The 27,752-nt window shown below is 38.2% G+C and overlaps 1 protein-coding gene across 1 annotated transcript in view; it reads left to right on the top strand.

Annotated features, from left to right (window-relative positions):
• Window positions 1-27,752, top strand: part of DIPK1A (divergent protein kinase domain 1A) — a 114,675-nt gene that overhangs the window by 67,042 nt on the left and 19,881 nt on the right. The window contains exon 2 of the mRNA XM_059082455.2: window positions 11,130-11,264. Coding sequence (XP_058938438.1) covers window positions 11,130-11,264 — 135 coding nt within the window. The remainder of the gene's footprint in view (window positions 1-11,129; window positions 11,265-27,752) is intronic.

Genomic DNA, 27,752 nt, shown 5'->3' on the forward strand with positions numbered 1-27,752 from the left:
TACCTGGGCTTTTGTCAAATCTAGTGCTAAAGATTCAGAGAGTATCAATTGTTCATTTTTTTTAAAAAAGAAGAAAAGATTCAGCATATTAAAAAAATTCAAGGCCACTGTCTTAAAACTGTAACTGTAAATGAAACTAAAAATGTAATTGCCCATAGAATTGGATGCTGGTGAAGGTGAAAAAAGTGCATTTGAAAAACCAGTGAATGTTAATTGTTGCAAGTTTTTGGAAAGTATGTAACAATATGTATCATTAACCTTTTAAAACTATATACCCTTTGACGTAGAAATTTTCTTGCTGAAATCTCTCCTGAAGAAATAATCAAATACTCAAGCAAATACTTATGTATTTAATACAGTAGGCAATAGAGTAGAGCGAATATGGACTCTGAAGCCATGTTGCCTCAATTCAAATCCTGGTTCTCCTATTTACTACTATTATAGCTTTGCTTTAACCTGCATATGTTTCTCAGTTTCTCCATCTGTAAAATGAATAGTCCCCACTCATAGAGTTCTTATAAGGAGATTTAAGCGTAAGGAGGGGTCCAGTATCACTTAGCTACAACAACAATGCTGCGTAACAAATTGTCCCCAAAACTTGGTGACACACACTGACCATTAATTTCTCACTCATACATCAACAGGTCAGCTGGAGTTCAACTTTTCTAGGCTGGGATTGGCTCCCGGCTATGGGTTTGGTTCAGGTGGGCTACAGTGTCATTTACTGTCCTGGGATGAATGGACTACCAGGGACCTGTTCTTCTCCTGGCAGTGCCTGAAGTGTAAGAAGGCAAGTCCAATTGTACACTTTTCTTTGCATCACATCTACTAACAAACATTGGCCAAAGCAAGTCACATGGCCAAGCCCAACCTTAAAGAGGCCGGGAAAGCGGGGAATGGGGAAGGAATGAATATTTACAGTCCAAGCATTGACAAACTATTTCTATAAAGAGCCAGATAGTAAATATTTGGGGCTTTGCTGGCCATATGATCTCTGTTGCAACCACTCAACTCTGCCATTATAGCATTAAAGCAGCCTTAGGCAGTAAATCAGCGAATGGGGTGGATGTGTTCCAATAAAATTACAAAACCATGTAGCAGACTGGATTTGGCTCATGGACAACAGTTTTCTTACCCCTGACCAATTTACCACCCCAGAGCAGACTTTTTATGAAGATAACAGTTCCTGGTACAGGGTAACACTAATAAATATTGGCTCTCATTAATAATAGTGTTGTTTTTACTATTAATAGACCACAATATTGGAAATAATAAAAATGTCCAACAATAGAAATAGGATTAAATAAATTATGGTATACCCATACTGCAAAATGCTATGCATTCATTTAAATATCATTTTTTAAATTTTTATTTATTTATTTATTTATTTTTGTGGTACGCGGGCCTCTCACTGTTGTGGCCTCTCCCGTTGCGGAGCACAGGCTCCCGACGCGCAGGCTCAGAGGCCATGGCTCACGGGCCCAGCCGCTCCACGGCATGTGGGATCTTCCCGGACCCGGGCACGAACCCGTGTCTCCTGCATCGGCAGGCAGATTCTCAACCACTGCGCCACCAGGGAAGCCCAATATCATGTTTTTTAAATATCAAGACTGTAATGGCCTAAGAATGTGTTTAATAGTATGTTAGTATGTTAAGTGGAAAAAAGTGATAAATGACATCTATCATAAGACCCCAATTTTATTTTTCTTTATGTTATATATGTACATTATATAACAGCTATGAAAGAAATACACCAAAACTCGATCATTTACCTTCTTTTTTACATAATTATTTTTTGTTTTGTTTTGTTTTTTTATTGAGATATAATTAACATATAACACTGTAGTAGTTTTAGGTATACAACAGAGTGATTTGATATGTGTGTATATACTGCAAAATGATCACCACAATTAGTTTAGTTAACATCCATCTCCTCACATAGTTACAATTTTTTTTCTTGTGATGAGAACATTTAAGATCTACTCTCTTAGCAACTTTCAAATACACAATACAGTATTGTTAACTACAGTCATCATGCTGTACGTTACACCTCAGGACTTATTTATCTTATAACTGGAATTACATAATTCTTTATTGTCCATTTTTTCTATACTGGGCATGTACTGTTTTCTGGTATGAAAATACTTTGATGAGAAAAAGAATAATAGAATCTGGGTCCACTGAGGACCCTTCTAACTCTGATGTAGTTACCATTTAACATGTCACTTCTGTTTTAATTGCTTTACAAATGAGGTGTTTACCTTCAGAGATGTCTGATTAGAATGGACTAGATAGACACTGTTCAACCTGTTATATATATCTTAATTTATTTATTTTACTTATGGCTGCATTGGGTCTTCGTTGCTGCATGCGGGCTTTCTCCAGTTGTGGTGAGCGGGGGCTACTCTTCATTACGAAGCACGGGCTCTCGGCGCACGGGCTGCAGTAGTTGTGACTCACAGGCTCTAGAGCGCAGGCTCAGTAGCTGTGGCGCACAGGCTGAGTTCCTCCGCGGCATGTGGGATCTTCCTGGACCAGGGCTTGAACCCGTGTCCCCTGCATTGGCAGGTGGATTCCTAACAGCTGTGCAACCAGGGAAGCCCCAACCTGTCATGTTTTTATTTATTTATTTATTTATTATTATTATTTTTTTGAGGATTCCATTTTTCCTACATCCTTGTCAACATTTGTTATTATCTGTCTTTTTTTTTTTTTTTTTGGTGGTATGCGGGCCTCTCACTGTTGTGGCCTCTCCCGTTGCGGAGCACAGGCTCTGGACGCACAGGCTCAGTGGCCATGGCTCATGGGCCCAGCCGCTCCGTGGCACGTGGGACCTTCCTGGACCGGGGCACGAACCCGTTTCCCCGGAATCGGCAGGCAGATTCTCAACCACTGTGCCACCAGGGAAGCCCTTCAGATTTGTTTTGAAATAAAGTTATACAGTGAGATCAAACGATATAAAAAAAGAAGAAAAAGTATCACTATTCTTTACAGTAGAATTGGTTGGAAAGTTAATTTCATCATTTATATATTTTCCATCTCCAGTGATTTTTCTTTATAATAAGATATTGCCAATCATTTAGTCATAAAGAATTACTTCTGTTATTTCCAGATAGATGTTACATTTTTCTAATTAGTAGTTTATGCCTTAAAGACTAAAATAAAATGATAGTGTCATACAAATTTGATTCTTTCAACTGTTTAATTTTTGTTTTCATTTTACTGTGTAACCATAATACAAGTTTTGTCAGCCTTAGCACTATTGTCATTTGGGCAGATAATTCTTTGTTGTGAAGGGCACTTCTGTGCATTGAAGGATGTTTAACAGCATCTCTGGCCTCTACCCACAAGACTCCAGTAGCACTCCCCAGTTCCACACATTGCCAGGTATCCCCTGGGGGCAAAATTGACTCCAGTTGAGAATCACTGCTGTAGTGTATTTACTAAAATTCTTATCATGACTTTCAGGAGCATAATTTGGAATAAAGCAATGTACCACTAGTAGCTAGGCACAAAATCTGCAGAACAGAATATCTGCTGGGCCATATTTTGGATAGTTCAGCAAAAATAAAAAGGTCAGAAACAGTAACTACATTTCTTAATCAAAGTCTAGATTGTCTAGGTAATTGGTATGGAACACACCACTGGGAACATTTTAGTGAGTGCCACACAGGGGAATAAAATTAGTTAATAGCTACAGATGTCATTTATGGCTTTTTCCTTAATCTTTATTTTAAAATGTGAAGCAGCAGGATCTGCAGAAATTAAAGAACACATGAATATATATGCAAATCAATCAATGTGATACACCATATTAACAAATTGAAGGATAAAAACCATATGATAGAGCTTCCCTGGTGGCGCAGTGGTTGAGAGTCTGCCTGCCGATGCAGGGGACACGGGTTCGTGCCCCGGTCTGAGAGGATCCCATATGCCGCAGAGCGGCTAGGCCTGTGAGCCATGGCCACTGGGCCTGCGCGTCTTGAGCCTGTGCTCCACAATGGGAGAGGCCGCAACAGTGAGAGGCCTGCATACCGCAAAAAAACCCAAAAAACAAAAACCATATGATAATCTCAGTAGATGCAGAAAAGGCTTTCGACAAAATTCAACACCCATGTATGATAAAAACTCTGCAGAAAGTAGGCATAGAGGGAATATCTCAACATAATAAAGGCCATATATGACAAACCCACAGCCAACATCATTCTCAATGGTGAAAAACTGAAACCATTTCCTCTAAGATCAGGAACAAGACAAGGTTGCCCACTCTCACCACTATTAGTCAGTATAGTTTTGAAAGTTTTAGCCAGGGCAATCAGAGAAGAAAAAGAAATAAAAGGAATCCAAATCAGAAAAGAAGAAGTAAAACTGTCACTGTTTGCAGATGACATGATACTATACATAGAGAATCCTAAGGATGCTATCAGAAAGCTAGAGCTAATCAATGAATTTGGTAGAGTAGCAGGATACAAAATTAATGTACAGAAATCTCTTGCATTCCTATATACCAATGATGAAAGATCTAAAAGAGAAATTAAGGAAACACTCCCATTTACCAGTGCAACAAAAAGAATAAAATACCTAGGAATAAACCTACCTAAGGAGACAAAAGACCTGTATGCAGAAAACTATAAGACACTGATGAAAGAAATTAAAGATGATACAAATAGATGGAGAGATATACCATGCATGTTCCTGGACTGTAAGAATCAACATTGTGAAAATGACTACCCAAAGCAATCTACAGATTCAGTGCAATCCCTATCAAACTACCAATGCACTTTCACAAAACCAGAACAAAAAATTTCACAATTTGTATGGAAACACAAAAGATCCCGAATAGTGAAAGCAATCTTGAGCAAGAAAAACGGAGCTGGAGGAATCAGCCTCCCTGACTTAATTTCACAATTTGTATGGAAACACAAAAGATCCCGAATAGTGAAAGCAAGAAAAACGGAGCTGGAGGAATCAGGCTCCCTGACTTCAGACTATACTACAAAGCTACAGTAATCAAGACAGTATGGTACTGGCACAAAAACAGAAATATAGATCAATGGAACAGGATAGAAAGCCAGAGATAAACACATGCACATATGGTCACCTTATCTTTGATAAAGGAGGCAAGAATATATAATGGAGAAAAGACAGCCTCTTCAATAGGTTGTGCTGGGAAAACTGGGCAGCTACATGTAAAAGAATGAAATTAGAACACTCCCTTACACCATACACAAAAATAAACTAGGGTTTCCCTGGTGGCGCAGTGGTTGAGAGTCCACCTGCTGATGCAGAGGACACAGGTTAGTGCCCCGGTCCGGGAAGATCCCACGTGCTGCGGAGTGGCTAGGCCCATGAGCCATGGCTGCTGAGCCTGCGCGTCCAGAGCCTGTGCTCTGCAATGGGAGAGGCCACAACAGTGAGAGGCCTGTGTACTGCAAAAATAAATAAATAAAAAATTAAAAAACTCAAAATAGATTAAAGACCTAAATGTCAGACCAGACACTATAAAACTCTTAGAGGAAAACACAGGCAGAACACTCTATGACAGAAATCACAGCAAGATCCTTTATGACCCACCTCCTAGAGAAATGGAAATAAAAACAAAAATAAACAAATGGGACCTAATGAAACTTAAAAGCCTTTGCACAGCAAAGGAAACCATAAACAAGATGAAAAGACAACCATCTGCATGGGAGAAAGTATTTGCAAATGAAGCAACTGACAAAGGAGTAATTTCCAAAATATACAAGCAGCTCATGCAACTCAATATCAAAAAAACAAACAACCCAATCCAAAAATGGGCAGAAGACCTAAATAGACATTTCTCCAAAGAAGATATACAGATTGCCAACAAACACATGAAAGGACGCTCAACATCACTAATCATTAGAGAAATGCAAATGAAAACTACAATGAGGTATCACCTCATAATGGCCATCATCAAAAAATCTACAAACAGTAAATGCTGAGGAAGGTGTGGAGAAAAGAGAACCCTCTTGCACTGTTGGTGAATGTAAATTGATACAGCCACTGGAGAACAGTATGGAGGTTCCTTAAAAAATTAAAAATAGAACTACCATATGACCTAGCAATCCCACTACTGGGCATATACCCAGAGAAAACCATAATTCAAAAAGAGTCACAGGGGCTTCCCTAGTGGCGAGTGGTTGAGAGTCCACCTGCTGATGCAGGGGACATGGGTTTGTGCACTGATCCGGGAGGATCCCACGGCTGGGCCCGTGGGCCATGGCTGCTGAGCCTGTGCATCCGGAGCCTGTGCTCCACAACGGGAGAGGCCACGGCAGTGGGAGGCCCGCATACCGCAGAAAAACAAAACAAAAAAAGGGTGATGTACCACAATGTTCATTGCAGCTCTGTTTACAATAGCCAGGACATGGAAGCAACCTAAGTGTCCATCAACAGATGAATGGATAAAGAAGATGTGGCACAAACATACAATGGAATACTATTCAGCCATAAAAAGAAACGAAACTGCATTATTTGTAGTGAGGTGGATGGACCTAGAGTCTGTCATACAGAGTGAAGTAATCAGAAAGAGCAAAACAAATACCGTATGCTAACACATATATATGGAATCTAAAAAAAAAAGGTTCTGAAGAACCTAAAGGCAGGCAGGAATAAAGACACAGACATAGAGAATGGACTTGAGGACACGGGGAGGGGGAAGGGTAAGCTGGGACGAAGTGAGAGTAGCATTGACATATACACACTACCAAATGTAAAATAGCTAGCTAGTGGGAAGCAGCTGCATAGCACAGGGAGATCAGCTCTGTGCTTTGTGACCACCTAGAGCGGTGGGATAGGGAGGGTGGGAGGGAGATGCAAAAGGGAGGGGATATGGGGATATATGTATACGTATAGCTGATTCACTTTGTTATACAGCAGAAACTAACACACATTTTAAAGCAATTTTACTCCAATAAAGATGTTTAAAAAAAACACACATGAAGGTCCTTATACTATTTCGTGTTACTCTCAAATCACAATAAGTTCCATGGCATTCTGGAATAAAAACGTGTTTCACTCCTTTTGTCATTATGTGTACAACAGGTGATGCCCAGTGCCCTGCTGGGAACATCATTAATCCAACTTCCTCTCCAAAATTTTTGACATTCTGTATCATGATGAACACTCAGCGGGCAAGCCAGTTTACAGGGTGTTTTTCCATTGAAACATATGCCAGGGAAAAAATTTAACGTAGCTATTTTAGAGAAAAGCAAAATGATTCCAAGTTTATTAAACTGGCTCTGCAGGAGGGAGAAATATACAAGTCTTAGCCGCTGGCATCTATTAAGCTCAATATGCATTTGAAAGCTAATAGAAATCATTGATGCAGAGGCCAGAGGGTAGTTGACATCACTAGGCTTCTTGAGGTAGGTGTCAAGAAGAAGGTAAGACAGGACCAAGTTCTGAACACTAAGAGAGAGCCCTGCTCACCAGGTCTGTGTTTTTTCCTTTGCTCTGAGACTTCTACCTGCTGTGGAGCAAGGCAGGAAGGAAAAAAAAATATTCCTTGACTTTTTACTAAATGAATTGAGATTAATCTTCTTTTAAAACCCTATCTCGGGCTTCCCTGGTGGCGCAGTGGTTGAGAGTCTGCCTGCCGATGCAGGGGACGCGGGTTCATGCCCCGGTCCGGGAAGATCCCACATGCCGCAGAGCGGCTGGGCCCGTGAGCCACGGCCGCTGAGCCTGCGCGTCCGGAGCCTGTGCTCCGCAACGGGAGAGGCCGCAACAGTGAGAGGCCCGCGTACCGCAAAAAAAAAAAAAAAAAAAAAAAAATTAAAACCCTATCTCATTGTTAATATACGATTGGACTTGTCACGCAGGTAGGTGATTGTAACTTTATTGCCATTAAAAGATTTCAAATTTCATTCATGCTTCTTTGTGCACATGATGAAAAATGGGCAAAATAATGAAGATTGATATTTCCTTAAGTCTGCTCTGTTTAATTCTGATGTCTGCTCTTCTACAATGCTGTGTTTCTAATTGTACACAGTTTAGTGATATCTATGAGTATATAGTTGTTGCCCATAAATAAAAATCACAAAGTTGGTCTAAAAAAAAGAAGATTGGCTTTTCTTTCAGCTCTCCTAAAATAAAATGGTTTCAATAATTTTATTCAGTAACTTCTTGATTCCTACATTTGTATTATATTATTTCAGATTTTACATGTACATCAGTTTCATGTGGAATTTATTATTTTAAAAAATAAATTTATTTATTTATTGGTTGCATTGGGTCTTTGTTGCTGTGCACGGGATTTCTCTAGTTGCGGCGAGCAGGGGCTACTCTTTGTTGCAGTGTGCGGGCTTCTCGTTGTGGTGGCTTCTCTTTGTTGTGGAGCACAGCTCTAGGCACGTGGGTTGCAGTAGTTGCTGTGCACAGGCTTGGTAGTTGTGGCTCTCAGGCTCTAGAGTGCAGGCTCAGTATTTGTGGCACACGGGCTTAGTTGCTCCACGGCATGTGGGATCTTCCCGGACAAGGGCTCGAACCCATGTCCCCTGCATTGGTAGGCAGATTCTTAACCACTGCGCCACCAGGGAAGTCCCTCATGTGGAATTTATTTTAATATAAGATGTTTTAGGTATTTAAATATGCTATTTCCAAATAATTAACATTTGTCTCATCATCTTTTATTAAATAATCTTTCTTTAGTGGCCAAAAAAATAAAAAAGATTGGACTTCTAAAAGTAAAAGCATGCCATGCTACAGTTGTTCAAAGAACCCTCTTAACTGTGTTAAGGGTACTGGTATGGTAGATTTTTAACTTGTTTGTCCCTTTAACTGGAGATGTTCTAAAAGTTCCTAAGGCAGCACCTGGCACTTAATAGACAATAAATAGTTGCTGAATGAATGTGTGGGAAGGGGGTGTCTTGGTGTGGAAGTATTCCTTATCACACAACATAAAAAAATGTTTAAAAAGTAGAGAAAAACATGTACAAAAGAAGGCATGTAACTATCACCCAGCTTGAACAGTTACCAACTCATGGCCAATTTTGTTTTAATCATACCCCACCTACTTTTCCCTTCCCGTATTATTTTGAGGCAAATCCCAGATATTATTTCACTCATAAATATTTAGATGTCTATCTCTAAAAGATAAGGTCTCTTTTCTTTAAACATTACATTATTACATCAGCAAAATTAATATAATTTCTTAACGACGTCAGGTATCCTGTCAGTCTTCAAGTTTTCAATTGTCTCATAAATGTCATTTTCTTTTACAGTTTTACATTTGAATCAGGACTCAGAAAAGATCCACAGATTGTGATTATTTAATATACAGTATTTCTTATGTATTTTTTGATCTTTGGTTTTCCCATCTTCTGTTTTCTCCCTTGTATTTTATTTGTTGAAGAACTGGGTTGTTTGTATTGCAGCACTTCCCACAGCCTAGAATTTGCTGATTGTATCCTAATAGTGTCACTTACTTAAGTGTCACTTGTATTCCTCTGTCTCCTGTATTTCCTGTAAACTGGTAAGGCTTAATCAGGTTCAGATTCAGTTTTCTTTTTGGCAAGCCCAAAAAGAAGGTGGTGGCCAAACCGTAATGACAGCATTATTGGCTTTTTGTTCAGTGCCTTGCAAATTGATTTTGCTATTTGTTGAGTATTTTCTATGTGCCTAGCAATGTGCTTATGTTCTATAGGCATTATGTCATTTAATCATATTTAAGCTTCATAATACTAATACATATCAATTTCTCTCTGATGACTAGACCTCTTATCAGGGCTAAGTAATCTTAAATGTCTTTCAAACAAACCCCTTGGTGTATACCCCATTGTCATTTATGTGATTTAATTTGGAATTCTATATGAACTTTATTTTTGCTGAATTCATTTAGAACTATACAAAAATAACTTGCATTAAAGGCATTTAAAAAATATTTTAATAATACAGCTCAGAGACCTATCATATAATAGTGAATTCGTTGTACTCAAGCCTTTTGGTACTGGGATTCACCATCTGTTAACCTCACAAAGACCGATATCTAAACCGCAAATAAAGCCAACAGAATTCAGTATTTCCTGAGTCTCTTTTTCCTCTGCACTCATTGTCTTCTGCAGATGCATTTACGTCTCTTTCATCTCTTTCTGCTTTCTTTGCATGCTCACAGTATCCTGCTGTTGCCCAGTGTGAGAAACTGACTTGTGATTGTAAAAGCAAAACTAGCCTTTCTTGTTTGTTTACGTATCTTTATTTTGTTCAGTTCTCCCCATAGTCCTAAACTCAGTTGTTTATAAAACCAGACCACTGGTGTTCCAGACTCAAAAAATAAATATCAAATTATCTTGACTAGCTGACATTTTGAAGATTAAACTGTTTGATATGTGGTTGATGGAGAAAAAGCACTAACTGACCCGAGTCGCAATGAGATACCAGAGCACTGAGAGCAAAACAGTGCAAAGAGAATCCTGTTGTGCAGCTTTACAAACTGACATGCAGGGAGTATTTTATTCTTTATATATCTTAACCTTTCTTCTCCTTTAATAGTTGTAACTTTCTCCTTAAGTTTCCAGAATATCTCTTAGGTGAAGCATTTGATTAGTTGAATAGAAGGAACATAAAGCATTGGTGAATACAGCAGGGAAATAGGAATGAATGTAAATAACTTCTTACTCTGGTTGTACTTCACTGTGAGACATTAGACAAGTAGCCAAATTCTCTGTTCTTATTTCTTAAAACACAATTATTTTACCATGCTTATTCATGAAGAACTTTAAGATTCTTATTTGAAACACTCTTCTGTAAGCTTGTAGTAAGTGGGAATGGTGTCCTTCTTTACCTGATATTACTGGGTGCCCAGGGTAGCATGGTGCACGTGCTTGTGCTTAATGAGTAGGTTTGGATGCTGATGGTATTTGAAAGGTTATACATTTTAAAGGGTATTTTGTTCCCTTTTCCTTGGCAAGACCAAGGAGCTTCCTTTTCTAAGACCAGTGCTGTTTGGACTAAGTGAAAGTACACTTTGTTCTAGGAGAATTGCCATATGAAAGCCTAGAATATATATTGAGTTCTTCCAAGAAAGGGGGAAAAGTCATGTTGTAGGACAGTGAATGCTGACTTGGTGCAGAATGAGTGATTGTTATGTGCTCTTTTACTTACAGGCTCGCTTCTCATATGTGCGAATGAAATATCTTTTCTTTTCCTGGTTGGTGGTTTTTGTTGGAAGCTGGATTATATATGTGCAATACTCTACCTATACAGAACTATGCAGAGGAAAGGACTGTAAGAAAATAATAGTAAGTATTTTTTTATTTTCTAGTATATGGAAAAACCTATTTTTAATTGAAGTACAGTTGATTTACAGTGTCGTGCCAGTCTCTGCTGTACAGCACAGTGACTCAGTTATACACAGAGACATTCTTTTTTTTAATATTCTTTTACATTATGGCTTATCCTGGGAGATTGGATATAGTTCCCTGTGCTATACAGTAGGACCTTGTTGTTTATTCATTCTAAATTTAATAACACATTTAAAAACCTATATTAATAACACATTATATTTACTACTATATACATGCTAAAAAATTTTTTAAAGTAAAAGTTAACTTGATTTTGAGTTGTGCTGAACTTCTTAGCATTTTGATATGACCAAGTTAGTAGGACTGTTCCCCACTTTGAAAAATCCAGTATTCAGAAATCCGTGTGAAAGCATCCTTATTACAAAGAGGGATTTTTGTTTTTCAAATATACTTGAAGTTTAGTTTACTGTAATCAGATGGGTTTATTTATTTATTTTTGGCTGTGTTGGGTCTTTGTTGCTGTGCGCAGGCTTTCTCTAGTTGTGGCGAGTGGGGGCTACTCTTCCTTGCGGTGCGTGGGCTTCTCATTGCGGTGGCTTCTCTTTGTTGCACAGCCCGGGCTCTAGGCGCACGGGCTTCAATAGTCGTGGCACACGGTCTTAGTTGCTCTGCGGCATGTAAGATCCTCCTGGACCAGGGGTTGAACCCGTGTCCCTTGCACTGGCAGGAGGATTCTCAATGACTGCACCACCAGGGGAGCCCAGTCAGATGGGTTTTTAAATATTTATAGTATGAAAGTGTTATTTGCAGGCAGACTTTCTGGAACACATCTTTTGAATAAATGGAGTCATTCTCGAATACTGAAAATTTACCTAAAAAGCATATAAGTGTATTTATTATTTAATTTCTAACCTAATTATTGGATGTATCTCAGGAAAATCGCTCTATCAGTCTAAGATTTCTAGAAAATCCAGGATAAGTAAATTTAACTCCTTGTTTTCTGCTGATATCTTCTATATAAATAATATTAAAACATTTCATCTGAGAATTATATTTTTGATATAATAGTGGTTGGGATCCCAGTTATTATAACTTGTTAACAATTCTATAATTATTTAGTGGTTACTCTTTAACTAGGCCAGTGGTGCTAGGGGTGTGCATTTAGCAAGGAAGAAGATATCCTGACCTTACGATCTTAGAGTCTAGCAGGGAAGAAAATGAATCATTACAGTAAGGTAAAATAAATATTACAGTAGCAAATGTCTCCCCATAAGACAGGGAGAGCTGAACCTTTCCAAAGTTCTAAGAAAATAAAAATCAATTTAATTCCGGCTACTCAATCAGGATAAAAAATTTAAAAAAACAACAGCAAAACAAAAAAAAACATTATTCCCCAGGAGTATTACAGCCTCTTAACTAGGCAGGGGAGAAATTACTAATATAAGAAGCAAGGGAATTAATTAACAAGAGTTCCAAATCAAGGAGTGTTGAAAGATGTCAATCTTATGTTCATTCCAATGGTCCATTCCAGATCCTTGAGGAATTTTACTAGGAGGAACCTCTTGAGCCAGACAATACATTGGGTACTTTACATGGTCATTAGTACTTAAAATAATACTGTAAAAGCCCCCCAAGCCCACTTTACAAATAAAGAAATATGGCTAGCAGAGAGAAGAATTTGCCTGTGATGGTGGAGCCAGAATTTGATCCTAATTCTGTCTCTATAGAAAGCTCATGCTCTTTCTGCTACCCAATGTCAGAAAAGACTGATAAAGGAAGTTATAAGATTAATGAAGCTAATAAAATCCCCCACAAGACTCACCAGCTCACCTTCAATGAAGAAGAAAGAAGTTATATAATCAACTGTAACATATAAATAACCAAAACTATTTGAAATGTTTATTTCCTTTTTTTTTTTTTAGGTCACCTTCCTCACACATTAAAGTGTACACATTAAAATGTATTCCATGGGCTTCCCTGGTGGCGCAGTGGTTGAGAATCCGCCTGCCGATGCAGGGGACACGGGTTCGTGCCCCAGTCCGGGAAGATCCCACATGCCGTGGAGCGGCTGGGCCCGTGAGCCATGGCTGCTGAGCCTGTGCATCCGGAGCCTGTGCTCCGCAATGGGAGAGGCCACAACAGTGAGAGGCCCGCGTACCGCAAGAAAAAAAAAAAAAATGTATTCCATGATCAGATATATTTGAAAACAGAGGGTTAAACAAATATAAATAACTGACTTTACTGGGGACTTCTCAGGATCTTTAATATACTAGTGTGCATTCTGCATCTCCAGAGAAAGCAAATATACTTGATTAGGAAAAAAAATCCATCTCCACTGCAACCTTCCCAGGAAGACCTATTAACATCATCTGGTTATGTTAGAAGTACTGTTCTAGAGATTAAGCCCAAATGAAATAGACATGGTTTTATCTGTTTTAATACAATAGCCTTTAAAATATTAGGGATATGTTGGTACATATTCTGTTATGGGTGAATTATAGTTGAAGTACCATATTATTTTCCTTTAAGTTCACTTTAATTGATAAGGAATGGAAGCAGAATATAATTCTAGCATAATTTAATGGTTATCATTCTAAAACTTGAAAATAATGAAAATGTTTTCTGAGCCTAAAATATATCTTTTTTCCTAAGACTAGCTTTAAAAAAAATTGTAGTTTCTCTGCATTTGGGAATTACGTCCTTAAAACTTACCACAACTAGTAGTACTAAGACCAGTAGTACTAAGATTGTACTGATATGGCATAGGAATTGTGTGATTAGAACTAAAAAGCAGGCAGAGAAAAAATTTTTAATGTATATGTTAAAGCTTCAAAGAGCTAACAAGATAGTGAGGAATTACTTGATCAAGATCTGGGAGAGGATAAGATTTAAGAGAGGTGAGCCTAGATTTTGTGGCTGTGTTTGCCTGGAAATGTATGACCTGAAATACAGTCTTATGGGGCTAGGAAGATTTTTTAAAAGTCCATTTTCTACCAAGAGTGGGACCTTGGTACACCATGCTTTGGGATGAGATTCCAAAGGACTGAACACCAAGAGTGAAGGTGAGCAAAAAGAACCTCAGAGAGGCGAGCTGACTTTGTAGCTTCTTTTTCGCTTGAGGAATTTGCTGATGCTAAGCATGAGCAGGGGTCTGAGAACCAGGACTGTATACTGGGAGAGTGCTGCTGCTGGGGATAAGAAACCAGCAAGCTTTTATAGAAAACTAAGGGAGCCTCAAGCATAAAGCCAGTTATCCTGTTGGGATATTTGCCAAATCCTGGGGCTTTACAGAGTGGGAGGCTAAAAAAATCTCATTGGAAAGCCTTTGAAAAGCAGACGTTTTGGCAGTCTCACAAGATACAGACTAGAGTTATGAACCTTCCAGGGAGAGAAACCTCAATGAATTCCCAGGCTCTCAGTTAAAAATCCTGGAGGGCTATGCTCTTGGAATAAAGATGAGTCAAAAGTAGATTGAGCTTTACCAGAGGTACAATTCAGCCTGCACTCAGCCCAGCTCCTCATTGGATTAAGGTGATCAGCTACCATTATATCTGCCTACTAGAGGGAAGGGAAATCCTCTCTGGAGGCATTATGTAGACAATTACAGAGCATGCCAAAAGACAAGATGACATGACTGAAAACCAAGAAATAAACACGAACAATAGAAGCAGATCCATAGATGACCTAGATATTGGTATCATCCTAAAAGGATTTTAAAATAACTATGTTCATGTTCAAGTAAGTAGGAAAATAAGTAGAGAATATAAATAAAATAATGGATAATTTCAACAGGGAATTGAAATTGTATTTAAGAGAATCAGGAAGATAATATGGAAGTTCCTCAAAAAGTTAAATATAGAATTACCCGTAATTCCACTTCTAGGTATATACTCAAAAGAAATGAAAGCAGGGACTTAAACAGATACTTGCACATCAATGTTCATAGAAGCATTATTCACAGTAGCCAAAAGGTGGAAACTCTCTAATGTCCATTAACAGATGAATGCATAAACAAAATGTGATATATACATATAATGGAATATTATTCAACCTTTAAAAAGAATGAAATTCGGATACATACCACAATATGGAGGAACCTCAAAAATACTATGCTAAATGATATAATCTAGATGCAAAAGGACAAATGTTGTATGTGTCCACTTACATGAGGTGCCTAGAATAACAATTACATATAACTTGGGAAAAGGGTAAAAGGAGCTAAAATGTTTAAAATTCTTATCATATTGCAGAGTAGGGGAAAAGTATTAATCAGTTAACTTTAGACTTGCTAATTCAACTATATATTTGCTATTTCTAGGATAGCCTCTGGAATAGAAAAAGAGTATATCATTTCCAAACTAATATAGGAAAAATGGAATAAATAATAAAAGAACACTCAGTCCTAAAGAAGGCAATAAAGTAAAGAAAAAGAAACATAACAGGCAGAAGAAGTAGAAAACACATAATAAGGTGATAGATGTCTCAAATTGAATTCCCTGGGAAACAGACTCAGAGACTGAGATTTGCCTGAAGGAAGTTTATTGGGATGGGCTTTTGAGGTTAACATCTGTGGGGGAGGGCTTCCCTGGTGGCGCAGTCGTTGAGAGTCCGCCTGCTGATGCAGGGGACTAGGGTTCGTGCCCTGGTCCAGGAAGATCCCACATGCCCTGGAGCAGCTGAGCCCGTGAGCCATGGCCGCTGAGCCTGTGCTCCGCAAGAGGAGAGGCCACAACAGTGAGAGGCCCGCGTACCGCAAAAAAAAAAAAAAAAAAAAAATCTGTGGCGGAGTGAGGAAGGAAGATAGACCAGATGAGAAGTTTAAACTGCAGTGCAGTCGTAATAAAAAAACATCAGATGATTCTACAGGGAACCTGGGGGTGGCATGACCTTGCAAAGGTCCAGGCCTTTATACCCCCCTCACTGACCAGTCATTGTATACAGTTTTCCATCCTCTCCCACCCTCCCTAAAGGGGATATGACTTTGGGTAAGGCTGTATTCCAGCTGAGGCCAAGTCCCAAAGAAAGATTCAGCTGAGAGCTGTTGACTGCCTGTATGCTCAGCAGCTGAGGGAATGAGTGTTCCATTTCTAGAGGAAGTATGGGTGGCTTACCACAGCACTGACTGTAGTATATCTAAATCCAAATATGTTGGTAATTACATTAAATGTAAAGGGACCAATTGCTTCAGTTAAAAGACAAAGATTGTCAGACTGTGTTAAAATTTAAGAACGACTATATGATGTTTATAAGATACACATCTAATATATAAAGATGCAGATAGATTGAATGTAAAAAAATAGGAAAACATTCGTGCAAATTCTAAAAGTGGGGATGTTTAGAGGAAAAACCATGGCTATATATATATTTATGTAAGTTTTATATTATACAGACTATACCTCTTTTTTAAAGTCTGAATCAGCCCTTACTGGCTTGAAATGCAGTTCCTTGTAAATTTGCTTGTCCCGGATTGCAGTTTTACAATAGCTGCTAAGTAATTGTTCAGCCTTTTCATAAATTATGGCAATATCCATGCATATTTGTTCTGGTTCTAGTAATTCCTGGTTTGAAATGTGGAGTCTAAACTGATTGTCTCTCTCCCTCTGTATTACTGCATAGATTGTTCTCTTAAGTGGAATGAACTGAACAGAGCATATAATAAGATGACTGTTTTCAGTTTGGAATATAAATATATAAAACTGCATTATCTCAAAACCACATTTAGCAAAAACATGCTTGCTAAAGGATTATAGTATCTTGTGTATAAACTCTGGATAGATTTTCTTCAAAATCCTCAGTCAGTTTCATGTTAGTGAACTAAGGAAGATTATAAAGAGACACAGAAGATCCAAAAGTAGCCCTACAAATAATGTTTCTAAAGATTAACAATGAGGGTTCTTTTCTTCCTTTGAAAGTTGGCAGCTTAGCTTTTAACTTTTATCAAGTTTTTTTTCTCATTTTTAATAATTTAATATTTATTTTCAAGGTAATTACTATCACATAGGAATCATATTAAAAGTATAATCCATTTTAGAAGAGACATTGATCAACAAATATTTCTTGAACACTTACTACATGTTAGTCATTATTCTAGGTGCTGTTGTTACAGTAGTAAGCAGAGTCCACATCTGGAGGAGCTTATATTCTGGTAGCAGAATATGAATAATAAAAACAAAAATAAATAAATGACTTTAGGTACTAAGAAGTGCAGTGAGAAAGGATATGATAGTAGTATTTAGTAGAGAATGGCAAAGGCATCTTATCTTGACCAGAGTGGTTGGGACAGGCTTCCCTGAGAAGAGGGCATTTTGAATTGAAACCTGGTGAAAAGGAAACAATTGTGTATCTGGGCAAAAAGCATGTAAGGAGAAAGGACAGTGAGTGCAAATGCTCAAAGAACAGAGCGAGTTTGGGAAATACAACCGGTTTCATGTGTGACTTATGAAAATCTGTCTCATTACTTTAGTCATATCAGTACATTATAAAACCTTGTATATTAATGGTACGGTACACCAAGTATGAGGAACTTCTTGAGAATGAGTACTCAACTATATCATGTTAGTCTACTGGAAGAAATACTAGCCTGGAGTCAAAGAACCAGCCTTACCCTTTCTTGTGGTCTACTGTATGGTTTTGAATAAGTGACTTCATTTCATTGACTTGCTATTAATTCCATTGTACAGGTGAGAAAAGTATTTCTGCCCTACCTGCATCACAGATTTTATGAGGATAAAGTGGAAGTGAATCAATTAAGCTGAATGATACTCTGACATATCTATTTCTTTTGTTTTAATATAAATGTTTATTTTATCCCGCAATATGAAAAACAAAGAAGTTTCTTGGGCAGCTAAAGTATCTGACATGTCTGTTGAATACAGAGAAGATTCTCAAGTCCTTGACTTGATTTCATTTGGCTTGGGGCAACTACCCTAGTATTTGTTGTCCCTGTAACCATAGCATTGTACTTCAGAAGTTTCCCCAGAAGATTGCTGTGGCTCTCCCATTTAGAGCGTCTCCTCCAAGGTGAGAACATTGTTTAGGTTAGGAATGACAGGTGATCAACAGAGTGTGATAATCAGTTTACTTATGTTTAAGAGTAATGGTCTGTCTCAGCTTACATAGCTTTCTTCTTTCTGTATATCTCTGTCTCTGTCTTTTCACCTTTCCCTCTGTTTGTGTGTGATGGGTCATGTCTGTTGCAGTAGTTAAGTGCATAAGCACTGGAATAAATGAGGTTCAGGTTTGAGTTCTGGCTTTGCCATTCCTTAGCTGTATAGGTTAGGCAAATTATTTAGCCTCTATAAAATGGGGATTAAAATGAGGATTTTAATATTCTCAGGTGGTTGTGAGTTCACATATTAAAAGGCTTAATACAATACTTAACTCTTGACATGTAGTAAGTGCTCAATAAATTATTATTATTATTTCAAGTTTATGCCTTTGAATCTGACTGGGACGATAAGACATATACGTACACACATACATACATGACATTATATGATCAGTTGTATCAATCAAGTTTCAAGCAGAGAAGCAGAGCCAATAAAAATATATATTAAGAGATTGATTATAATTTTAAATTTTATTTATTAGTACAAATTTATTAATATTATTTATTAACAACATGTGTGGACCTTGAGGGCATTATGCTAGGTGATATAAGTCAGCCAGAGAAAGACAAATACCACATGATCTCATTTATATGTGGAATCTAAAACATAACAACAACAACAAATCCAGCTCATAGATACAAAGAACATATCGGTGGTTGCCAGAGGAGGGGGTGTAGGGTGGGCAAAATGGGTGAAGGGGGTCAAAAGGACCAAACTTCCAGTTATAAAACAAATAAGTCTTGGGGACACAATGTACAAGATGGTGACCATAGTTCATACCACTGTATTGTATATTTGAAAGTTGCTAAGAGAGTAGATCTTAAATGTTCTCATAAGAAAAATATTCTGTAACTATGTATGGTGATGGATGTTAACTAGACTTCTTGTGGTGATTATTACACTGTATATACAAATATTGAATCATTATGTTCTATACCCAAAAGTAATATAATGTTATATGTCAATTATATCTCAATTTTTTTTTAAGTGAGAGATTTCTTGCAAGAAATTGGCTTACCCAATTGTAGCAAGTCCAAAATGACAGGCTAGAACTCTTGGGCCTAGGCTAAAGCTGCTATGCACAAACAGAATTTCTTCTTCATCAGGGAAGCCTCAGCAATGCTCTTAAGGCCCTTCAACTAATTGAATCAGACCCACCCAGATTATCTGGGATAATCTCTCTTAAAGTCAGTTGATTATGGACACATCTCTAAAATACAGCAACACCTAGATTATGGTTTGCTTCATTAGCTGGGAACTGCAGGTTAGCCAAGCCAACACATCCGAAGATTATCACATCCAGTTAAAATGATTTAGTTTGTACTTCAAATAGTTGTATTACAAAAATTTAAGGAAAGAAGGTTGCAGTGAATAGATAGATCACTATGGTTAGCATAGTAGAGAAAGGCTTCATAGAGGAGGTAGATCTTCTGTAGGGCCTTACAGAATAGGAAGAATTTGGAAAGACACTGAGGAGCACCTTTCTTGTTCTCATCACAACCAAGCTTGCCTTAGCACTTTTATCCCTAAGAGCAAGATGCTGATTAACATTAGATCTGAGAATTCCCAGAACCATGCATCAGTAGCCAGTGAACCACAGCCTTGGTCACTGGGCCTTTTGGCTACCTGCAAATTAATATCTTTTCCTCTTCTTTCTTTTTACAGTAAATTTTAAAAACAAACTTAGAATGTTGAACAAATCAAATATGTATTCCATATGCATTATGTACTGTGTGTTAATTAGTCTAATTTAGTAATCAAGTACATTTCTTATAATTTCAACATGGAAAGTCACTACAGAATATTAGTATTACTGCCCTGAGATGTTTTTCTCTAACCAATGGATCATTTTTGTTAAAAGATGTTATAAAGTTAATGGGATTCTTAACTTCTAGCCAAAACTGAGATTAATTTTGCACCTTGTACATTGACTTGCAATTTCAATTCAAGTTTCTTGTTTTCAGTTTTTAATAAAAGTATGAAACCTTCCACTGTTATATCCATTATTTAGAGCTGGATTCTAGTGAAATGCATAATAGGCTTTTAAAACTCCAAGAGGGGAAATGGAATGGGGGTGGTGTTCCTGTGAAGCCAAGGTTAACTTGTGGAAGTGTAAGGAATAAGAACTGTGTTCTGCTCATCTTTGTTTAAAGGCAGCTCTCTCTGAAACTAAGGGCAACAGTAACTAAGCCTAATTAGATGTGCTCAGAAGGATCCATTTATTTTTCCATTTGTGCTTTTTTTCTTTTTTCCAGCAAGCTAGTTACAATATGTTGTATAATTCACTGTACATTGTCTCTGTTCATAGCAATCACTAATTGACTTATTATTTCAGCAAAGTTCTATTTTGTGCCTAACCATAAAGAAATTTTGTACAGTTTGACTCTGTGGTTTGCTGGGTTCTTTAAAAAAGAAAAAAAAGAATGGTGGGGGAGGGAGAGAAATTTTCCTTCTGTACGTTTTTCAGGACAACTTTGTTTAATATTGAAATTTCTGGCATGTTTCTCCATGATCGAGAGTGTTTGTTCTGAGGTTCTAGCTGGGTAATAGAAGAATCACTCTCTGTGATATTCTGGTGAACCTTTGTGACTATTATATGAGCACATGCTTTAAAATGGAAGCATTAAAAGATGAGAGAGACTCTAGATTTTATTACAGTCTCTTAAGATTTAATTTCTAGAGATAATAATTTGTTGCTTAAAACAACTAGCTTAACATATACTAAATTTGGAGACTTCCCTGGTGGTGCAGTGGTTAAGAATCCGTCTGCCAGTGCAGGGGACACGGGTTCGATCCTTGGTCTGGGAAGATCCCACATGCCGCAGAGCAACTAAGCCTGTGCGCCACAACTACTGAGCCTGCAAGCCACAACTACGGAGCCCAGGTGCCACAACTACTGAAGCCTGCGCACCTAGAGCCTGTGCTCTGCAACAAGAGAAGCCACTGCAATGAGAAGCCCGCCCACCGCAACGAAGAGTAGCCCCTGCTCGCCACAACTAGAGAAAGCCCGCACACAGCAACAAAGACCCAATGCAGCCAAAAATAAAAACAAATAAATAAAATAAAATTTATTTTAAAAAATATATACTAAATTTAAGATATTTAGAACCATGTTTCCAATTAGATAGCAGTACATAACTAATGGTTTCACTTAGCTTTTATTTGCTCAGGATCAATTATTACTTGACTCTAGAGGTTAATTTTGTGCTGTTATCCTATATTTTTAAAATACATGGAACCAGTTCACTTGGAACATACTGCTTTTAAAGTGCAAGCTTAACTTTTTCCTTTTAAAAATATGGTCTTCCTTTATGCCAACTTGAGTTAGGTTAGCAATCTCTTCTTTGCAAACTTACAGAAAAGTATTTACTGAACAAATTTATTTCAAATCTTAACAGACATAAGCCCTATTCCAAGGATAATAGTACTGGTTAAATTATAGTAACATTCCTGGTGGCCTTCACGTTCTGGGCTGCACTGTCTCATGTCACGTTCACCATGATGCTGAGGCAGGTGGCATCACTGTTATCATGAACATCGTTCCTGAGAAGCAGTAAAGAGACTAGGGGTTAAAGCCAGCTTAGAAGAAACAAGCCAGCAGTAAAACACCATGTGATTTTAGGGCTTCCCTGGTGGCACAGTGGTTGAGAGTCCACCTGCCAATGCAGGGGATACGGGTTCGTGCCCCAGTCTGGGAAGATCCCACATGCCGCGGAGCGGCTGGGCCCATGAGCCATGGCTGCTGAGCCTCCGCGGCCGGAGCCTGTGCTCCACAACGGGAGAGGCCACAACAGTGAGAGGCCCGCATACCACAAAAAAAAAAAAAAAAAAAAAAAAAAAAAAAAAAAAAAAACCATGTGATTTTAGTTATGTGCTTACTAGCACTGTGCTGGAACCTGGAGTTACAGAGATAAGGCATGTTCCCACCCTGAAGACGCTTACAGACTAGGAAAGGACATGAAAAAATAAACAAGAAGTACATAATTGAGACTGGGAGTAGTGTTGCTAGATTTAGGGGGAAGAAAAACCAAACAGGATACCCAGTTAAATTTGAATTTAAAATAATAAGTGTTTTTTAGTATACGTCCCAAATATTACCAATATACAACTAATAATTTTTAGTATTGTCCCATACAATGTATTTTTTTATTGAGCCATCCTGAGAAGTTTCCAGAAGACTTTCTGGAAGAGGTTGTATCTGGACTGAATTTTGAGCAGTGCAGGCAGAAAGAGGCATGTGCAAAGCTACAAAGATGTGAAAGAATGCTACATTCCAGAAACAGCGTGGCTAGAGCAGAGCGCATGAGGGCCAGTTTATAGAGGTCAGGTTAGCAGAGTCAAATTCAAAAAACCATTCATGTTGTGTTAAGGGTAGTAGAGAATCCATAGAAGTTTTTAAACAGGAAGTGAGTGATCAGATTTATGTTTCAGACGAATTTCACTGGTTGTAGTAGAGGGTAAATTGGATAGGAGACAATCACACGCAGGGAGACCAGTTTTATGGTTGTTGTAATCCAGGCACAAAGCAGTGAGAGCTTAAACCATGGCATTGGCAGAGGGAATAGAGGAAGAAATAGCTTCAAAGGATATTAAGGAAATGATTTGATTGCCAGCACATGGTGACCAGCTGAATGTGGGAGCATGAGGAGGAAGGAGACAGTTTAGACAACTCACTGTTCCCTCCCTTGGATGCCTGAGTGGATGATGGCACCTTTCAATGAGGTAGGGAATAAAGGAGAGCAACCCTTGGGGGAGAGGAAGGCAGGAGATGGTGAGTTCAGTTTGGGGAAGGTTGAGTGTGAAGTACTTGTAAGTTATCCAAATGGACACAGGAGATGTCCAGGAAGCACTTAGATGTTTAACTCAGGAGAAAGGCCTGTGTAAGGACAGAGGTTTGTTAGAGCCATGGGAATAAATGTTACCCATGATGACACACAGAGAACCCAAAGAAAGTAGGACAAAACCCTGGAAAACAATATTTATAATTATGAGAAAGGAAGAGAATGACTCCACAGAAAGACTCAGAGCAAGTGTCCAGAGAAGTAGGAGAAAAACATGGGGACAGAAGCCATTAGAAAAGTGGTCAACAAGGACGAATGCTGAAGAGAGGTTAAATAATGTAAGAACTGAAATTTGAAATTCAGAGTTCATTGTCAAAAGTGTTATAAGCACTGCCAAATGTAAAATAGACAGCTAGTGGGAAGCAGCCGCTTAGCACAGGGAGATCAGCTCGGTGCTTTGTGACCACCTAGAGGGTTGGGATAGGGAGGTGGGGTGGAAGATGCAAGAGGGAGGGGATATGAGGATATATGTATATGTATAGCTGACTCACTTTGTTATAAAGCAGAAACTAACACACCATTGTAAAGCAATTATACTCCAAATGTTTAAAAAAAAAGTGTTATAAGTATTTTCAAAGTGTAATACGGTCCAAAGCCAAAAAAAAAAATATGTTGGATTAAGTTTGAATGGCAGGAAATAAGTGTTGACAGTGAGTTTAAACTACTGTTTCTAGAAACTGTGCCGGGAAATCTGTTGGTTTGGGTTTGGTTTGGTTTGGTTTGGTTTGAATTTTTTTTAATTGTGATAATGTCCACATAACACTTACCCTCTTAACCATGTTTGCTTCTCAGTTTGTTATTACTTTTAGTCCCCACTTTATTGAGATATAATCAACAAATAAAAGTAAGATATTTAAAGTATGCAGTGATTTGACATACATATACACTGTGAAAGGATCCCTCCCTCTAGTTAATTAACACGTCCATTACCTAACATACTTCCATTTTTGGTGTGTGAGAACAATTAAGTTCTACTCTCTTAGCAAATTTCAATTATACAATACAGTGTTATCAGCTATAGTCACCATGATACGTTACAGCCTTAGACCTTATTCATTTTATAAATGAAAGTTTGTACCCTTTACTGTCCTCTCCTTATTTCCCCCACCCTCTCAGCCCCTGGCAACTACTTTCCTACTCTCTGTTTCTCTGATCTTTTTTTTTTTTTCAAATGCCACTTATGAGTGATACCGTGCAGTATTTGTCTTTCTCTCTCTGGCTTACTTCACTTAGCATAATACCCTCCAGGTTCATTCATCATTGCAAATGACAGGCTGAATAATATTTCATTGTGTCTATATACCACATTTTCTTTATCCATTCATCTGTCCACAAACAAGTTGTTTCTATAACCTTGGCTATTGTGAATAATACTGCAATGAACAAGGAAGTACAGCTATCTCTTTGAAATAATTTTGTTTCCTTTGGATATATACCCAGACGTGAGGTTGCTGGATCACATAATAGTACTATTTTTTAATATATATAAATTTATTTATTAGAGACTGCATTGGGTTTTCGTTGCTGCGCATGGGCGTTCTCTAGTTGCCGCAAGCAGGGGCTACTCTTTATTGCGGTGCGCGGGCTTCTCATTGTGGTGGCTTCTCTTGTTGCGGAGCATGGCCTCTAGGCACACGGGCTTCAGTAGTTGGGGCTGGTGGACTCTAGAGCGCAGGCTCAGTAGTCGTGGCACACGGGCTTAGTTGCTCCACGGCATGTGGGATCTTCCCAGACCAGGGATCAAACCCGTATCCCCTGTATTGGCAGGCGGATTCTTAACCACTGTGCCACCAGGGAAGTCCCGGTAGTACTATTTTTAATTTCTTGAGGAACAGCAATACTATATTCCATAGATCATCTTAACCATCTTTATGTACAGTTCAGTAGTGTTAGGTATATTCACATTGTTTTGCAGCCAGTCTCCATAACTTTTTCATCTTGCAAAACTGAAACTCTATACCCCTTAAACAACAACTTCCATTTTCCCTAACTACCTTCTATTTCCATGAGTCTGACTACTTTAATTGAACAACATGGATTTGAGCTGCATGGGTCAATTTATGGTGGATTTTTTCACTAAATATGTACTACAGTATTATATGTACTGCAGTTGGTTGAATCTGCGGATGCAGAACCATGGATACAGAGGGCTGAATATAAAGTTATACACAGATTTTCTGCTGGGGAGGGGATTGGTGCCCCTAACCCCCATGTTGTTCAGGGGTCAACTGTGTTTGTCTTTTTGTTGACAGGCGTATTTCACTTAGCATAATATCCTGAAGGTTCATCCATATTGTAGCATGTGTCAGAATTTTCTTCCTTTTTAAGGCTGAATAATATTCCATTGTATGTATATAACCACATTTTGTTTATCCATCCATCCATCCACGGATTCTTGGGCTGCCTCCACCTTTTGGCTGGGAAATTGTTTTAAACTGACCTAATCCAGTTTGGTCATGCACATTTCCTTAGATTCTATTTTGAAAGGTAATGGTAGCCACAGAAAATGTTTGATATAGGTGAGTATTAACTACTCCCTCACAACCTTTTTACTAGGTTATAATGAAAATGATTTCTACTATACACATAGGCATTTACTCTGTACATATTTATTTATAAGCAGTCACAAAACATTTCATGTAATCAGTCTGTAAACTCATTAAAGTTCTAACTCTGGCCTTTTAGGTGTTCTGTCAACTTTCATGAAAGATTTCAGAGGCAACTCCTGTTACCCTTATAATTAGCATCAGGCAACTAGAAATTCTGAACCAGTGATTCTCAAAACTGCTGGTCTCTTGGACCAGCAGCACAGTACTGTGCACAGATCTGTGCTGAAGCTCCCTCAAGTTGAGAACCTCTGCTGTAAAACGATTAGCTCTGGGTACCTCCCTAAAGATAAAGGTATGGCTTTAACTGGTTCTTATACCCTCTTTGTGTAAGAGTAGGAATGTCTCTTATTTTAGCCAATCCATATCTCTTAATTTCACCAATGATAGTTCATTTCTAACTTAACCATGCTATTTAATTAGCCACAAATTTCACCAGTTAAAATTCTAATTTGCTAATTAACAAAATCTCAGAGATGGATCAATCCTTATCAAGATATGGATAATATTGTAGAAGCCCTTACAGCAGCTACCTCTGGAGCATGGGCTTCCTGACTACCTTATTAGAATGCTAGCCAAGCACCTGTGCATTCCTGATTGGGACATTAGAGGCACCTGGACTATAAACAAGCACACAAGTAGCACACTGTATATGCTGAAAATAAAATACAGACATTATAACAGAAGGGAACAAAAGAGTGGAGAGGGTTTGTGTGTGCGTGTGTGTATGTGTGAAGAGAGAGAGGAAAAGAGACTGAGTGTGATGAGCACCATTAATGGCCGAGAGAAAGAAGTTAGGAGAGAAGGGAAGAATGAGAGGTTGAAGATACAGTGAGAGTGCAGAGAATGGTGAAGTTGATTTAAAATAGATGATGTAGGGAATGGGTGAGGGTGCTGGCTAGAGACTTGGAGAATTTTCAGGAATTAAGAACCCAACTATTGTGTTTCCTCCTAAATAAGGAGAAATTGATAAGATTGTCTGAAATACATTTTTAGAACGTGGATCTTAGAAAATTATTTAAAACCTGGTACTATACATCTGTTCATTGTTATCGCCCCTTGTGGTACAGTTCCCATAGTTCATGAAATTATTCCTTCAGCGTTAAGTGGGTTTTGTAAAATGTAGCTGAAGAGTGCCATCTTCTGGTACTATGAGGTATGTACAAGCAAAGGGGGTTGTGTGGTAGAATCATAGTAAAATAAAGCCTTTGATGTTTTGCGCTGAGTATTGTAAAGTTGAGCATTCTTTATAGTTTCTGTGTCTTTTTAGTTAGAAGATCAGATTACTGACAGTGATTATAGTTTGTGTGTATGGCCGAGCCTAAAAACAAGACAAAACAAAAACCAAAACAGTATGTGGCCAGCCATCCTTTTCATAAAAAAGCATGTGGGAAATTTGCTTTTGGTTTGTGATGGAAGCCACAAGTTGAAGAGCCTGTTCTTTGTGACTACCTCTTTGATGCAGGCTTGGCTTGGCGCCTTTGCTCAAAACAAGAATCTGATTCTTGTAGCTGAATACCAGACTTGTCTTCACTGTTTCACACACAGCTTGCTAATAAGATGCTGGTTTGTCCCTTTTTAAAAAATGTTTTAAATATTATGGAAAAGCATTCATTTTATCCTCAATGAGGTTTTAAAATCAAAACCTCTATGTTCTTTATGTGGTTATTTAATAAACATTTATTAGACACTTAAATATCAACCTCTGTGCTATGTGCTAAAGGGAAGCGGAGATTCAGAGATGACTAAGACCATGTCTGTGCCTTCAAATCATCTTACTTTGTATTAGGGAAGATAATGTGAATGTAAATGATGTTAGATTTGGCAATACAAGAAAAGAAGGGAGGAGAATATTGACTCAGGAAGGAAGTAATACAGCCTCAGGATTATTCACTGGAAGACAACTGTGGTGGAAAGGGTCATGTTTAA

The sequence above is a fragment of the Kogia breviceps genome, chromosome 1, assembly GCF_026419965.1.
Source record: "Kogia breviceps isolate mKogBre1 chromosome 1, mKogBre1 haplotype 1, whole genome shotgun sequence".
NCBI classification, from domain to species: Eukaryota; Metazoa; Chordata; class Mammalia; order Artiodactyla; family Physeteridae; genus Kogia; species Kogia breviceps.